Below are 17,110 nucleotides of genomic sequence, written 5' to 3' on the forward strand. Positions count from 1 at the left end.
TAATCCATTTTGAGTTTATTTTTGTGTATGGTGTTAGGGAGTTTTCTAATTTCATTCTTTTACATGTAGTTGTCCAATTTTCCCAGCACCACTTTTTGAAAAGACTGTCTTTTCTCCATTGTATATCCTTGCCTCCTTTGTCATAGATTAGTTGAGCATAAGTACGTGGGTTTATCTCTGGGCTTTCTATCCTGTTCCATTGATCCATATTTCTGGTTTTGTGCCAGTACCATATTGTGTTTGTTACTGTAGCTTTTGTAGTATCACCTGAAGTCAGGGAGTCTGATTCCTCCAGCTCCACTTTTTTTCCTCTCAAGACTGCTTTGGCTATTCGAGGTCTTTTGTGTCTCCATACAAATTTTAAGATTTTTTGTTCTATATATACCTATTTGGAGTAATAATAAAGAGATAGATCAGAAATTGACCTTCATGTTCTAAGAGTATTTGAAGCCAGAAACTTTAACAAGTAATTTCTGAGATTCTCAGTGCATTACAACTTATAAGAAATAAAATGTTCTTCTTTATTCTTTAAATATTACTCTGTGTCCTCTACTGCTAAAGTGGTTTGGCTTCCACAACTGTGAATTAATAAAGTATTGATTTTACTTAATACTTTTATTTAATGGGAATTTAAAAAAATTGGGTACTACTGTTCTTGAAATAAGTTGGGTCCAGTTTAGAACCACAGGATATATATATATATTAAATTTATTTATTTATTGGCTGCATTGGGTCTTCGTTGCTCTGTGCAGGCTTTCTCTAGTTGCGGTTAGCGAGGGCTACTCTTCGTTGTGGTGCACAGGCTTCTCGTTGCGATGGCTCCTCTTGTTGTGGAGCACAGGCTCTAGGTACATGGGCTTCAGCAGTTATGGCACGTGGGCTCAGTAGTTGTGGCTCGCAGGCTCTAGAGCACAGGCTCAGTAGTTGTGGTGCACAGGCTTAGTTGTTCTGCGGCATGTGGGATCCTTCCAGACCAGGGCTCAAACCCGTGTCCCCTGCGTTGTCAGGCAGATTCTTAACTACTGCACCACCAGGGAAGTACCCAGAACCACAGGATATTTTAACTTAAGAAATTAGGACAACTTCAGCGATTATAGAACAGTAAGGATGGTAGGGCATTTAAGTTAGCTCAGTTTTGTGGCTGAACTCCTGAGAGAGATTCTAGGAGATATTCAAAGTCCTGTCAGAAGTTCAGGGAAGAGAATCATATAGATGTATAAAGTTCTGTTGGTAGAGGCCCGTGAACAATGGTACTTTTTTTCCTGGTATATTTAGTGATACCCTCTATTCCCATTTTAAAGCAGTGCAAGAATTTCTCCTTTGGTAGTTCTGCTTTGCAGTTACCCATCTGGTTGGTGGTTCATGCTCTGAGCTAGTAAATAGTATACCTTAAGAAAAATGCAGCTGAGTCTTTCTGTGTGTTGAAGAATCCTTGCATCCCTGGGATAAATCCCACTTGATCGTAGTGTATGATTCCTTTAATGTATTATTGGATTCTGTTTGCTAGTAATTTGTTGAGGATTTTTGCATCTATATTCATCAGTGATATTGGTCTGTAATTTTCTTTTTTGTGTGTGTGATATCTTTGGTTTTTGTATCAGGGTGATGGTGGCCTCATAGAATGAGTTTGGGAGTGTTCCTTCCTCTGCAATTTTTTGGAAGAGTTTGAGAAGGATGGGTGTTAGCTCTTCTCTAAATGTTTGATAGAATTCACCTGTGAAGCCATCTGGTCCTGGACTTTTGTTTGTTGGAAGATTTTTAATCAAAGTTTCAAGTTCATTACTTGTTATTGGTCTGTTCATATTTATTATTTCTTCCTGGTTCAGTCATGGAAGGTTATACCTTTCTGAGAATTTGTCCGTTTCTTCCAGGTTGTCCATTTTATTGGCATAGAGTTGCTTGTAGTATTCTCTTAGGATGCTTTGTACTTCTGCGGTGTTTGATGTAACTTCTCCTGTTTCATTTCTAATTTTATTGATATGAGTCCTCTCCCTCTATTTCTTGATGAGTCTGGTTAAAGATTTATCAGTTTTGTTTATCTTCTCAAAGAACCATCTTTTAGTTTTATTGATCTTTGCTATTGTTTTGTTTCCATTTAATTTATTTCTGCTCTGATCTTTATGATTTCTTTCCTTCTGCTAACTTTGGGTTTTGTTTGTTCTTCTTTCTCTACTTCCTTTAGGTGTAAGGTTAGATTGTTTATTTGAGATTTTTCTTGTTTCTTGAGGTAGGCTTGTATGGCTATAAAATTCCCTCTTAGAAGTGCTTTTGCTGCATCCCATAGGTTTTGGATCGTCATGTTTTCATTGTCATTTGTCTCTGGGTATTTTTTTATTTCCTCTTTGATTTCTTCAGTGATCTCTTGGTTATTTAGTAACGTATCGTTTAACCTCCATGTGTGTTTTTTTTTTTTTTACGTTTTTTCCCTCTAATGGATTTCTAATCTCATAGCATTGTGTTGGGAAAAGGTGCTTGATATGTTTTCAATTTTCTTAAATTTACTGAGGCCTGATCTGTGACTCAAGATGTGATCAATCCTGGAGAATGTTCTGTGTGCATGTGAGAAGAAACTGTAATCTGTTGTTTTTGGATGGAATGTCCTATAAATATCAATTAAATCTATCTGGTCTATTGTGTCATTTAATGCTTGTGTTTCCTTATTAATTTTCTGTCTGGATGATCTGTCCATTGGTGTAAGTGAGGTGTTAAAGTCCCCCACTGTTATTGTGTACTGTTGATTTTCTTTTATGGCTGTTAGGAGTTGCCTTATATAATGAGGTGCTCCTATGTTGGATGCATATATATTTATAATTCTCATATCTTCTTCTTGGATTGATCCCTTGATCATTATGTAGTGTCCTTCCTTGTCTCTTGTAACATTTCTTTACTTTAAAGTCTATTTTATCTGATATGAGTATTGCTACTCGAGCTTTCTTTTGATTTCCATTTGCATGGAATATCTTTTTCCATCCCCTCACTTTCAGTTTGTATGTGTCCCTAGGTCTGAAGTGGGTCTCTTGTAGACCACATATATATGGGTCTTGTTTTTGTATCCATTCAGCGAACCTATGTCTTTTGGCTGGAGCATTTAATCCATTCACATTTAAGGTAATTATTGATATGTATGTCCTATTACCATTTTCTTATTTGTTATGGGTTTCGTTTTGTAGATCCTTTACTTCTCTTGTGTTTACCACTTAGAGAAGTTCCCTTAGCATTAGTTGTAGAGGTGGTTTGGTGGTGCTGAATTCTCTTAGCTTTTGCTTGTCTGTAAAGCTTTGATTTCTCTGTCGAATCTGAATGAGATCTTTGCTGGGTAGGGTAATCTTGGTTGTAGGTTCTCCCCTTTCATCACTTTTAATATATCATGCCACACCCTTCTGGCTTGTAGAGTTTCTGCTGAGAAATCCGCTGTTAACCTTATGGGATTCCCTTGTATGTTATTTGTCGTTTTTCTCTTGTTGCTTTCAATAATTTTTCTTTGTCTTTAATTTTTGTCAATTTGATTACTATGTGTCTCGATGTGTTTCTCCTTGGGTTTATCCTGCCTGGTACTCTCTGTTCTTCCTGGACTTGGGTGGCTATTTCCTTTCCCACATTAGGAAAGTTTTTGACTATAATCTCTTCAAATATTTTCTTGGGTCCTTTCTTTCTCTCTTCTCCTTCTGGGACCCCTATAATGCAAATGTTGTTTCGTTTAATGTTATCCCAGAGGTCTCTTAGGCTGTCTTCATTTCTTTTAATTCTTTTGTCTTTATTCTGTTCTGTGGCAGTGAATTCCACCATTCTATCTTCCAGGTTACTTACCTGTTCTTCTGCCTCAGTTATTCTGCTATTGATTCCTTCTAGTGTAGTTTTCATTTCATGTATTGTATTATTCATGTCTGTTTGTTTGTTCTTTAATTCTTCTAGGTCTTTGTTAAACATGTCTTGCATCTTCTCAATCTTTGCCTCCATTCTTTTTCTGAGGTCCTGGATCATCTTCACTATCATTATTCTGAATTCTTTTTCTGGAAGGTTGCCTATCTCCACTTCATTTAGTTGTTTTTCTGGGGTTTTATCTTGTTCCTTCAACTGGGACACAGCCCTCTGCCTTTCCATTTTGTCTATCTTTCTGTGAATGTGGTTCTTGTTCCACAGGCTGCAGGATTGTAGTTCTCCTTGCTTCTGCTGTCTGCCCTCTGGTGGATGAGTCTATTTGAGAGGCTTATGCAGGCTTCCTGATGGGAGAGACTGGTGATAGGTAGAGCTGGGTGTTGCTCTGGTGGGCAGAGCTTGGTAAAACTTTAATCCACTTGTCTGCTGATGGGTGGGGCTAGGTTCCCTCCCAGTTGGTTGTTTGGCCTGAGATCACCCAACACTAGAGCCTACCCAGCTCTTTTGTGGGACTAATGTAGGACTCTGGGAGGGCTCACACCAAGGAGTACTTCCCAGGACTTCTGCTGCCAGTGTCCTTGTCCTCACGATGAGCCACAGCCACCCCCTGCCTCTTCAGGAGACCCTCCAACACAAGCAGGTAGGTCTGGTTCAGTCTCCTATGGGGTCAGTGCTCCTTCCTCTGGGTCCCAATGTGCACACTACTTTGTGTGTGCCCTCCAAGAGTGGAGTATCTGTTTCCCCCAGTCCTGTCAAAGTCCTGCAATCAAATCCCGCTAGCCTTCAATGTCTGATTGTCTAGTAATTCCTCCTCCCGTTGCCGTGCCCCCAGTTTAGGATGCCTGACATGGGGCTCAAATCCTTTACTCCAGTGGATGGACTTCTGTGGTATGTGTTCTCCAGTTTGTGAGTCACCCACCCAGCAGTTATGGGATTTGATTTTATTGTGATTGCGCCCCTCCTACCATCTCATTGTGGCTTCTCCTTTGTCTTTGGATGTGGGGTATCCTTTTTGGTGAGTCCCAATGTCTTCCTGTCAATGATTGTTCAGTTAGTTGTGATTCTGGTGCTTTTGCAAGAGGGAGTGAGTGCATGTCCTTTTACTCCACCATCTTGAGCCAGTCCTCCAAGAACCACTATTTTAGTTCATTCATTTTAACTACTGCGTCATGCTCCATGATGTATATGATGTATATATCACCACTTATTTTTTCATTTTCCAGTTGATAGACATTTAGATTATTTCCAAAGTGTTGAGTTTTTTGTTGTTGTTGTTGTTGTTGTTTTGGTTTTTTTTGCAATGGGCATTCTTGTTCATGTGTCCTTGTACACATGTGAGATTTTCTCTAGGGTAATATGCCTAGGAGTGAAAATGTTGAGTTCTAGTATATGCATATCTTCAACTCTGCCAGATATTACCGAACAGGTTCCATAATGGTTGTACTAATTTTTGTTCTCATCAACTGAATACGGGAGATCCTGTTGTTCCACATCTCATTAACACTTGGTATTGTCAGATGTTGAATTTTTTCTTTACCTGATGGGAGTAAATGGTATTCATTGTGGTTTTAATTTGCATTTTCTTGATTAATGTAGTGATCAAAAATTATCCATGTAGAGCTGTATCCAAAAAAAGAATTAAATTTTACCATATAATTTGTTAAGAATCCAGAAACCTTTCTCAAATTATGAGGCCTCATTATTTTAGGGTGATTTAAAAATAGTGTTTGAGGGCTTCCCTGTGGCACTGGATGAGAATCTGCCTGCCAATGCAGAGAATGTGGGTTCGATCCCTGGTCCGGGAAGATCCTACATGCCACTGAGCAACTAAGCCCATGAGCCACAACTACTGAGCCTGCGCTCTAGAGCCCGTGAGCCACAACTGCTGAGCCTGCATGCCGCAACTACTGAAGCCTGAGCGCCTAGAGCCTGTGCTCTGCTACAACAGAAGCCACCACAGTGAGAAGCCCGCTCACTGCAGCAAAGAGTAGCCCCTGCTCACCACCGCTAGAGAGAGCCTACATGCAGCAGCAACAACCGAACACAGCCAAAAATCAATAAATAAAATAAAGAAATTTAAAGTACTAACAAAAAAATAAAAATAATGTTTGAGCTTCTTTGATCAGCTTTAAGAAGTGGTTTTGTGCAGTCAGACTTCATACGTGTCATGTTTGTTTGTACTCAACTTCTGCAGTTTCTATTTCCAAATCAGAGATGATGATCTAGTCATAATACTGTTCTTCCTCTTAGAAAATGTATTACTGATGGTGATTACCATCTGTGTTTAGGGAGTGGCTCAAAATACTTTAATAACTGGAAGTTATTTCCCTCAGTGTTGTTGGATGCTCTTTTTCTCAGTCACCTCATTGCTAATAGCTGCATGCCAGATTTGTATCTTTGATATTGTCATCTCCCATAAACATACATTTTTTTCCACACCTTTTGAAATTATTTACACTCTTACTCTGTTTTCCGAGTCATTTTGCTAAATGCAATGGGAGGTTACACAAACTGTTCTTGACTTTGTACCTATCTTTGAGACATTTAAGATTCAAAAGATGGTTATACATATATTATAAAATCAATTAGAGTTGTGTGTGTTATATTTTATATATAAAATATATATAAAATAGAGTAGTATGAGGGGAATGGAATTCCTCTGAGGTTTTGAGTGTAAGGTCCAATTTAAGTATAGTTTTGAAGAAAAAATGCAGGCGAATGATGAGGGCAGAAGAAATATATATTATTCATAGTTGATTTGACATGCTTAAATTAGGATGTAGTGGGAAAAGTGGCTCTATTAATGTAATTTTCATTCATGCTCAGAATTTCTTTCCTCCCTAATACATATTTCCAGGGTGAATTATCCACTCACTTTAAAAGTTCCTTTCTGCTTAACTAGTCTCTTTTAGTTCCTCCGTAAGCCTGAGAGATGCTCCAATACTTTGGTCTGGAGCATACCCCGTAATAAAACTGTATTTCAGTTTTACATTCCTAACTAACCAGGTAAACTAGCCTTCATCTGTTGAGTGTATTGTATTCCAAAAGTTTGTTACCAATTCTGTTTTTTGAACTTGACAGTTTCTTATAAAACAATTTAGTCAATTTTGGTAATGTACCTGAGTCAACCCTCAAAAGCCCCATTTTGACCCATAAAATATTTGAGCCATATAGGTACTAAGTCTGAATGTTCTGACCTTGAGGCAGGCAGCCATGTGCTACAAGAGGAAAGAGGAAGCAACTCCTTTTTTAGGCACAGGGCTAACAGTAGACAAAATATTGATAGGCTCTGTTTGTTTTAGACATTATCAACTTCCCTTTTCATGCTCATTACTGCTTCCCAGTGACCCTCTCCCTAGTTGGAGCCCCTAATGCCTTCATGCTTGCCTTAAGTACCCTGCCTTGGACTTTTCGCCTGGGCCCGTGAGTTCTTTACATCCCAAGGATCCTTGGCTCACAATTACCTGCCTTTCCTGTCCCATTTGGGCTTCTGTTCTATTGTAGTAACTGATCATAACTAGATATTAGGAGGTGTAATGCCAGCTATCAGCCCCTTAACCTATCAAAGAGGAGTTTGTATTTTAAAAAGAGGATACAATGTCTATTAAGACAACTGACCTAGATTCTTCAAAAAGTTACTTGGGGGAAAAGAGAAAGGAAGAGAGGCTGTTCTAGATTAAATGAGACAAAAGAGACACAACCAAATGCAGAGTGTGAACCTTGTCTGGATCCGGATTTGGAAAAAAATAAAAGCTGTAAGGGATATTCTTGGGACATTTAGGACAATTTAAATAGAGAATTTGTATTAAAGGATGTACAATGATTAATTTTCTTAGCTGTGGTCATAGTATTGTGGTTTTACAGGAGTCCTTATTGTTTGCATATGCATGCTGAAGTATTATGATCTCTAAAACTTAAAAATAGTTTAGGAGGGCTTCCCTGGTGGCGCAGTGATTGAGAGTCCACCTGCCAATGCAGGAGACACAGGTTCGTGCCCCGGTCCGGGAAGATCCCACGTGCCACGGAGAGGCTAGGCCTGTGAGCCATGGCCGCTGAGCCTGTGCGTCCGGAGCCTGTGCTCCACAACAGGAGAGGCTATAGCAGTGAGAGGCCCACGTACCACAAAAAAAAAAAAAAAAAAAAAAAAGTTTAGGAAAAATAGAGCAAATATAGCAAAATGTTAACAATTGTTGAATTCATGCAGAGGATATACAGATAGATGTTCATTGTATTATTCACCTTTTATGTGTGGTTGAAAATTTTCATAGTAAAGATTTGGAAAACAGGGAAGCTGTTCATTAGTATAATATTCTTTAGATTGTAAAATTTCATTCAATGGAGAATTCAGGCAATACGGAGAACTTCATTTTTACTACTTCTTCCCTATTCCACTTATCATTCATTCAAAGATTCAGATATTGTCCTATTGACAGCAGCTGCTCTGGCTAGAGGAAGGAAGAGTTTCTCAGGGCAATGACAGCTTATTTTTACATATAGATTGTAAGTCATAGATTACCAGAATGTGAAAATCTTTGGCAGTGTGGTTCATTAGAGATCATTATTTTTTTTTTACTTTGAATAAAGGCTGTTTCAAGTCATTAAAAACAAAAGTTAGACAAAATATATTCTTTTATATTGAATATATATTGTAAGTCTCCCTATGTAAAAATAGACAGTAATTTAATACTAATTTCATAAGAAGAATCAGTGGACATAAGTGAATTGTTAAGTGTTGCATTTGGAATAACTTTAGCTCTAACTTTAAAAGTAAATAACAAAAATAGACTAATAATCATGAGTCTATTTCAGATCAAATCACACTATAAGTTACAGTTGTTCCATAATTAATGCCAATTGAAGTTAAGACTGAGACTGATTCACCTAGGGATGAATTTTTCTTTCAACTTTTCTAAGATTTTTACATTTTAAAAATGGATATGGAAAACAGTATGGAGGTTCTTGAAAAAAATTAAAAAACAGAACTATCATGTGATCCAGCAATTCCACTTCTGGGTATTTATCCAAGGGAAATGAAATCACTATCTCAAAGATATTTGCACCCCCGTATTCATTGCAGCATTATGTACAATAGCCAAGACATGGAAATAACCAATGTCCATCGATAGATGAATAAAGAAAGTGTGATATACATATACACATTCTTCAGCTATAAAAATGAAGGAAATTCTGCCACTTGTGGCAACATGGATGGACCTTGAGGGCATTATGCTAAGTGAAATAAGTCAGACAGAGACAGACAAATACTGTATCAGCTCACTTATACGTGGAATCTGAAAAAACCTGAACTCGGGGCTTCCCTGGTGGCGCAGTGGTTGCGCGTCTGCCTGCCGATGCAGGGGAAGGTCTGGGAGGACCCCACATGCCGCGGATCGGCTGGGCCCGTGAGCCATGGCCGCTGAGCCTGCGCGTCCGGAGCCTGTGCTCCGCGGTGGGAGAGGCCACAGCAGTGAGAGGCCCGCATACCACAAAAAAAAAAAAAAAAAAAAAAAAAAACCTGAACTCATAGACACAGAGAACAGATTGATGGGTTGGTTGCCAGAGGTGGGGGGTAGGGAGTGGGCGAAATGGATGAAGGTCGTTAAAAAGTATAAACTTCCAGTTATAAGGTAAATAATTCCTGAGGATATAATGTACAGCATGGTGACTATAATTAATATTGTATATTTGAAGGCTGCTAAGAGAGTAGATCTTAAAAGTTCTCATCACAGGAAAAAAAATGTTACTATGTATAGTGATGGATGTTAACTAAACTTATGGTGGTAATTTTGCAATATATACATATATCAAATCATTATATTGTACACCTAATACAATATTATATGTCAATTATATCTCAATAAAATGACAGTTTCATGTGATTCAAACTAATTATCAGTGAAAAAAACAAAGATTCCTGCCTTCATGGAATTTTCATTTTAGTGGGAAGTGTATTGCAGTGTAACAAATTATTCCAAAATTTAGTGGCTTAAAACAACCAACAATTATTATCTCACAGTTTCTGTGGGTCATGAGTTTGGGAGTGGTTTAGCTGGGTGGTTTTGACTCAAGGTCTGTCATGAGGTTGTAAGTCTATATGTCAGCTGAAGCTACAGGCATCTAAAGACAACTGAGTCTGAAGGATCAGCTTTCAAGGCAGTTAACTCACCTGGTTATTGGCAGGAGGCCTCAATTTCTCACCATGTGAACCTCTCCAAAAGGCTGCTTGAGTATCCTCATGCCATGACGGGTAGCTTCCCCTAGATGGGGTGATTCAAGAGAGAGGACGAGGAAGCCACAGTGACTTTTTTCCCCTCCTGCAGTGCCTTTTATAGCCAATCTTGGAAGTCACACTTTGTCACTTCCACTATTGACTTGGAAGCAAGTCACTGAGTCTAGGCCACACTCAAAGAGAATGGAATTAAATTCCACCTCTTGAAGGAAGGAGTAGCAAAGAATTTGTGAACATATTTTAAAACCACCACAGGAAGACAGGTAATATGCAATAAACATAGTAAGTAAATTATGGAGTTTATTAGAAGGTTATAAGTTCTATGAAAATAATAAAAAAATAGAGCAAAGGTAATGGGAATCGGAGTATGTGTGTGTGGAAGGGGTGTGGGATGCAATTTTCAACAGGGTGGTCATTGTAAGGCTCATTAGGAAGGTTAGATTTAAGTAGACTTGAAAGAGATGAGGAAGTTAGCTAAGCAGATATCTAAGAGAAGAAAGTCCTAAATCAAGGGAATAGCTAACCCAAAGGACCTGGGGTGGGGGTAAAATGAGGTGAGAGAAAAGAATGTTAGCCATATTTTATTAGTAGGGTATTTTCAGTCGGGGAGGTGGGAAAGTTGAGAAAGGATAATTTCTCTTTTTTTAACTTAAAGTTTTTTGTTGTTTTTTGGTTTTTAAGTTTTTATTTTATATTGGAGCATAGTTGATTAACAGTGTTGTATTAGTTTCAGGTGTACAGCTAAGTGATTGAGTTATAATAAGTTCATTTGTATCATTTTTTTTAGATTCCACATATAAGCGATATCATGCGATATTTATCTTTCTCTGTACATGTATCTATTCTTTTTCAAACTCTTTTCCCATTTAGGTTATTACAGTGTTTTGAGCAGAGTTCCCTGTGCTATACAGTAGGTACTTCTTGGTTATCTATTTTAAATATAGTATTGTGTACATGTCAGTCCCAAACTTCCAGTCTATCCCTCCCCCCACCCTTCCCTCCTGGTAACCATAAGTTTGTTCTCTAAGTCTGTGAGTCTATTTCTGTTTTGTAAATAAGTTCATTTGTATCATTTTTTTTAGATTCCACATATAAGCGATATCATGCGATATTTATCTTTCTCTGTTTGACTTACTTCACTTAGTATGATAATCTCTAGGTCTATCCATGTTGCTACAAATGGCATTATTTCATTCTTTTTTATGGCTGAATAGTATTCCATTGTATATATGTACTACATCTTCTTTATCCATTCCTCTGTTGATGGACATTTAAGTTGTTTCCATGTCTTGGCTATTGTAAACAGCACTACAGTGAACATTGGAGTGCATGTCAGAGGAAGGATTTTTTCCATGGCTGAAATTAACAAGTTCATTGTTTCTAATAGGAATGTAAAGAAGAAATCAAAATGGATCCAAGTATGAGTGTGAATTCTGTTACCATCTCTGTTGAGGGGATGACATGTAGTTCCTGTGTTTGGACCATTGAACAGCACATTGGAAAACTGAATGGTGTACATCACATTAAAGTAAGTTACTCCTTGGAAATCAGTGAAGTCAAATGCTGTTGACTGGAATTCTTCTGGGAAGTTACTTCTAACACTGAGACAGATGCAGACACACTGACACATATGACATAAAGACTATCGCACTTCTAACCTTGAAGCTGAATAAGTTTTCTTCAGCCCATTAACTTATTTTATTGTTAAAAAAATAAGAAATAATACATTTTTAAAATTTAAAAACATCTGAAGATGGAATCTGGACGTTATGTTTGTATATTTATCAATATATATTTTATAAGTATATAGATGCTGATATACTTTTTATTACTCTTAATCTCCTGTTGATCTAAAATATATGTTCTCAGAGAAAGGATTGTGAGGTTTCTTTCTCTTTTATAGCATGACAGTTACTATGTTTAGTAATAATGTAGTCTTCTCTAAGAGCATGCACACAAAGTGTAACTAATTTTCTAAACATTTTCACTTCAATGTTATTTAATCAATAAATCATTTTATTTAAAAGAATACATTATAATTAATTACTTTAAGTGACATTACCAAACAATTTTAGAGTGGTTAGCTCTAGAACGAGGAATGAAAGAAACACTGTTAGCCATTATGTGTCTGTGTATTTTCTCTTCACATTTCTTAAATCACAAATAAAAAATAACAGGATACTGCAGTGAAAATACAATTAGTTTCTCTCAAATAAATTAAAAGTGTGCATGGTCTGGGGGAAACTGAAGCCCAGCTCACCGGCTTACAAAGGGGGTGTGATATAAAACTGGTGCCTCCACCCACATCACTCCCCTCTTCGATTCTGTTCTTCCCCAGAGCCCTAAGCTTCCCACACACCCTAGATTACTGCTGAGGAGTGAGCTGACACCATCCTGTATGAGTGAGACCTGGCATGATGCGCTCAGGTTTAGGACAAGAGGAGGGCAGGAGGTGAAACCGGAAGATGGGGAACTAAAGATGTGCACCCACTGCCTCTGCTCTCTGAGTATTCAACCACATCACCCTTCCTCCAAAAGGAAGCTAATGTGACACAGTGACTCTGGAAGGAACCTAGTGGTATGCTGGAGTGCAACAGACCAAATGGTTTCTACCTCTGAATCAATCCAGCCAGAGAACATGAAGGAGAGAAGGGAGGGCACAGTTGTCCCTCTAGGTCTGGAGACTTCGGGTCACCCAGGATGCAGTCCCCTTTAAGAAAACTGCCTTCCAGAGCCAGGCCCCTAAGCTGGCAAATTCTGAAATGAAAGAGAGAGGTATCACCTCCTGTTAGAGCCGTATGCTGCTGCTCCAAGCATTGGGTTTGCAGATATAAGAGGGGATAACCCGAAGCTAATGGCCTGGGTAACTAAAGGATGAAACTGGATGGGCCAGGCACGGGCATGCTGAACATTTATCTAATTCCTCCCTGAGAGCTGTCCAGGCCTAGGAGCTGCCCTGAGCACTTGCCTTTGCTGAGCTTAGACCTAGGGCAAGGGGAGGGCAGAAAAATGGAGAGTAAAATAAAAATATAAAGAGCAGAAAACCCAAAGCATGGCCCAAGGGAACCTTTCTGCAGGGATAGGTTTCTCAGGGCCTGCATTTCCTCCTGATCCATAAAAACTCTGAGCTTTTATCAAAGAGGATAGAAACTCTCTGTTGGGGAGGGAGGACAACGGGAGATCAGGGAGATCCTGCTGGCTATCCTGGAGCAAAGCAGGGGGAAAGGGAGCCTCTCCATTTCCAAGAGACAAACTGCCAAAAGAGACTGTATAGAAGCCTCCCTGGGCAGAGCCCAGGACTGAGAAAGGTGGTAGGGATTTGAATTCACTTCAATTTTTAATTGCAAAAATAAAATTGACTTTTGTTAGACTATCTTAACACATTCCTGCTGTAATTCGTCTCAGAATCCTACTTAGTGGAAAAGAGTGGTTTGTATGTATATTCTAATTTTTCTGCAATGAACATGAATTGTTAATATAATTGTTATAAATAAATAAGAAAACCTAAACTTTGTTTAGCGCCTTCTAAACACAAAAGCCAAAAGTACCAAAGTCAACACAAGACTACCCCAAAGGGAACAAAATGATACTGTGCCCCCTCATATCCTGTAAAAAATGTATTTGAATGTTTCCTGTGCTCATTTTTTTGACATAGACATAGTATGTTAAAGCTGCAAGGGGTCTTAGATATGACTTAAGTCGTCTAACTCCCTCATTTTACAGATCAACAGATTGAAGCCCAGATAAGGAAGTGACCTGTGCTAAGTTACACAGCTACCTAATACCAAACAAAACTAGAACTCAAGTTCCATGATTCCTAGGCCAGTATGTTTTGTGGTCATACGATGTCTACAGATGCAGTTTAATTTGTATATGGTTCTCAAACTTGTGATCTCCAATTTATTCTCTCACATAACTTCTAAAAATAAAGGAACCTGGTATTTTCATCATAAAGGTGCCTCCTACCACCAAATTGCTGTTATAGCTCTGTATCACTAGTCTCTATAAATTCTCCTCAGAATAGTTTTAGTATTTTTAGTATGAGACACCTTGAATTATATTTTGTCACTACCTTTTTATTTATTTTTATTTTTATTTTATTTTTCCTGGAAAAGCTTTTAGCTCTTTGTTGAGTTAACTAAGCCTATGATTTATTCCTGTATTGAAGAGGCGAAAGCTTCTCATGATTTGCATCATCAAAATTCCTCTGCCCTCCGGCATCAATTTCACTTATCTCGAGAAGTAGCACGATCAATAGTAAAAAATTGCCCACATTGTCCTCATCAACCTGTTTTTCCTATGCGAGTTAACCCTCGTGGGCTGCTGCCCAATATGTTGTGGCAAATGGATGTGACTCATGTCTCAACTTTTGGGAAACTTTCTTATGTTCATGCTTCTGTAGATACTTATTCTCATGTAATATTAGCCTCTGCTACAACTGGAGAAGCTTTTAAGGATGTTATGCAACATCTGTTTTTCTGTTTTGCCTTTTTGGGAATCCCTAAAGCCTTAAAAACAGATAATGCTCCAGCTTATGTTTCAAAACCTTCTTTTTTTTTTTTAACATCTTTATTGGAGTATAACTGTTTTACCATAGTGTGTTAGTTTCTCCTTTACAACAAAGTGAATCAGTTATACATATACATATGTTCCCATATCTCTTCCCTCTTGCGTCTCCCTCCCTCCCACCCTTCCTATCCCACCCCTCTCGTGGTCACAAAGCACAGAGGTGATCTCCCTGTGCTATGCGGCAGCTTCCCACTAGCTATCTAATTTACATTTGGTAGTGTCACTACCTTTTTAATCTTTTTATTTCTGTGTTTGTAAAAATGTCTTTGATTTTAAAGCCTTTGGGGTTAAAAAAATACGTTTTGATTAAGTCCAGCTTTCTCAGCCTCAGCACCATTGACATTTTGGGCTGGATAATTCTTTGTTTTGGGGTGCTATTCTGTGCTTTGTAGGATGTTTAGCAGCATCCCTGGCCTCTACCCACCTGGCCTCTACCCACCAGATGCCAGTAGCCTCTCCTCCCACTTGTGACACCCAAAAATGTCTCCAGACGTTGCCAGTGTCCCCTAGGGGCAAAATTGCCCTCAGTTGAAGATCACTTCTGTAGTCCCTTCTCGGAGAACCTACTGTACACCCTTTGTCTGTTCAGTTAATATTTGATGATGGTGAATTGATTTATCAAACAGGCTCATGTGCCCTTTTCTCTTCATATTAGCTTCTTATGGTTCTTTTTTTGCCAGTTACAGGTATAGTGAACAGTGGTTCTCAAACCATACCATGAGAATCACCTGGAGGGCTTGTAAAACATAAATTGCTGGTTCCACTCCCAGAGTTTCTGTTTTAGTAGATCTGAATGGGGCCTGAGAATTTGCATGCCTAATAAGTACCCAGGTAACTCTAAAGGTGCTGGTCCTGGGACCACAGTTTAAGAACCATTATATTGCATGAGCTATACTTACACTGAAGATTATTTGTCATTTATCTGAAATTTAAATTTAACTGGGTCTGTCCTGTATTTTTATTTGCCAAATCTGGTAACCCTTCTTTGAAATTATCCTTCCCCTTTACTTTTACTTTTTGTTCCTGTAAGTTTTGCTTTTTAAAAACTGCCATGTAGGGCTTCCCTGGTGGCGCAGTGGTTGAGAGTCCGCCTACCAATGCAGGGGACACGGGTTCATGCCCCGGTCTGGGAAGATCCCACATGCCGCGGAGCGGCTGTGCCCGTGAGCCATGGCTGCTGAGCCTGTGCTCCACAACGGGAGAGGCCACAACAGTGAGAGGCCCGTGTACCGCAAAAAAAAAAAAACCCACAAAAAAACCGCCATGTAAATGGAATCATATGTTATATAGCCTTTTGAGTCTGGCTTCTTTCACTTAGCATTATGCATTTGAGATTTGTCCATGTTCTTTCATGTATCACTGGTTCTTTCCTTTTTATTGCTGACGGGTATTCCATTGTTTGGATGTACCAAAGTTTGTTTACCCATTCACCTGTTGAGAGACATTGGATTGTTTATACTTTCTTTTGTGATTATGAAAAGCAGTGCTCTGAATGTTCACATCCAAGTCTTTGTGTGGACATAAGTTTTAATTTCTCTTGGGCAAATTCCTAGGATTGGATTTGTTCCATCATATGGTAAGTGTATGTTTAACTTTTTGAGACACTGACAATTGATTTACCACAGTGGCTATACTGTTCCCACCAGCAATGTTTGAGGATTCCACTTTTCTCACATTCTCTCCAACACTTTGTATTAACAGTCTTTTTAGTTATAGACATTCTAAGTCTTTTTAATTATAGACATTCTAGTGAGTATGTAGTGGTATCTCACTAATTCTCATTCCCTTAATAGCTAATGATATTGAGCATCTTTTCATGTGTTTGTTAGTCATTTGTATACCTTCTTTGGTAAAGTGTCTGTCAAACCTTTTGTGAAATTTTTAGCTGGGTGTTTTGTTTTCTTATTATTCAATTTTGATTGTTTTCTATGTATTCTGAATTAAGTCTTCTCTTATGTGTTTTGCAAATAATTTTTCCAGTCTGTGGCTTGTCTTTTTAATCTCTTAAAAGTATCTTTCCCAGAGCAGCAGTTTTAACTTTTTATGAATTCCACTTTACCTACTTTTTTTCCTTTATGGAGGATGCTTTTGGTGTCATATCTAAGAAATCTTGGCCTCACCCAGGATCACAAAGATTTTTTTCCTATGTCTTCTAAAAGTTTTTTCATTTTAGGTATTGCATTTAGATCTATTATCCATTTTGAATTAATGTGAATACATTATGAGGTATGGGTTGAGGTTAATTTTTTTAACATCTTTATTGGAGTATAATTGCTTTACAATGGTGTGTTAGTTTCTGCTTTACAACAAAGTGAATCAGTTATACATATACATATGTTCCCATATCTCTTCCCTCTGCATCTCCCTCCCTCCCGCCCTCCCTATCCCACCCCCCTAGGTGGTCACCAACCACCCCGCTGCTCTCCCTGTGCCAGG

At 38.5% G+C, this 17,110-nt stretch overlaps 1 protein-coding gene across 4 annotated transcripts in view; it reads left to right on the forward strand.

Annotated features, from left to right (window-relative positions):
- ATP7A (ATPase copper transporting alpha) overlaps window positions 1-17,110 on the forward strand; it is a 150,456-nt gene that overhangs the window by 60,475 nt on the left and 72,871 nt on the right. For 3 of the 4 annotated variants that reach the window (XM_024129492.3, XM_055081746.1, XM_055081745.1), the window contains exon 2: window positions 11,493-11,633. In XM_024129492.3, coding sequence (XP_023985260.1) covers window positions 11,514-11,633 — 120 coding nt within the window. In that variant the 5' untranslated portion in view covers window positions 11,493-11,513. Of the gene's footprint in view, window positions 1-10,992; window positions 11,016-11,492; window positions 11,634-17,110 lie in introns of those variants that run through there. The other variant, XM_028482301.2, reaches the window with a different exon arrangement.

This window comes from Physeter macrocephalus, chromosome 21, assembly GCF_002837175.3.
Source record: "Physeter macrocephalus isolate SW-GA chromosome 21, ASM283717v5, whole genome shotgun sequence".
Classification (NCBI taxonomy): Eukaryota; Metazoa; Chordata; class Mammalia; order Artiodactyla; family Physeteridae; genus Physeter; species Physeter macrocephalus.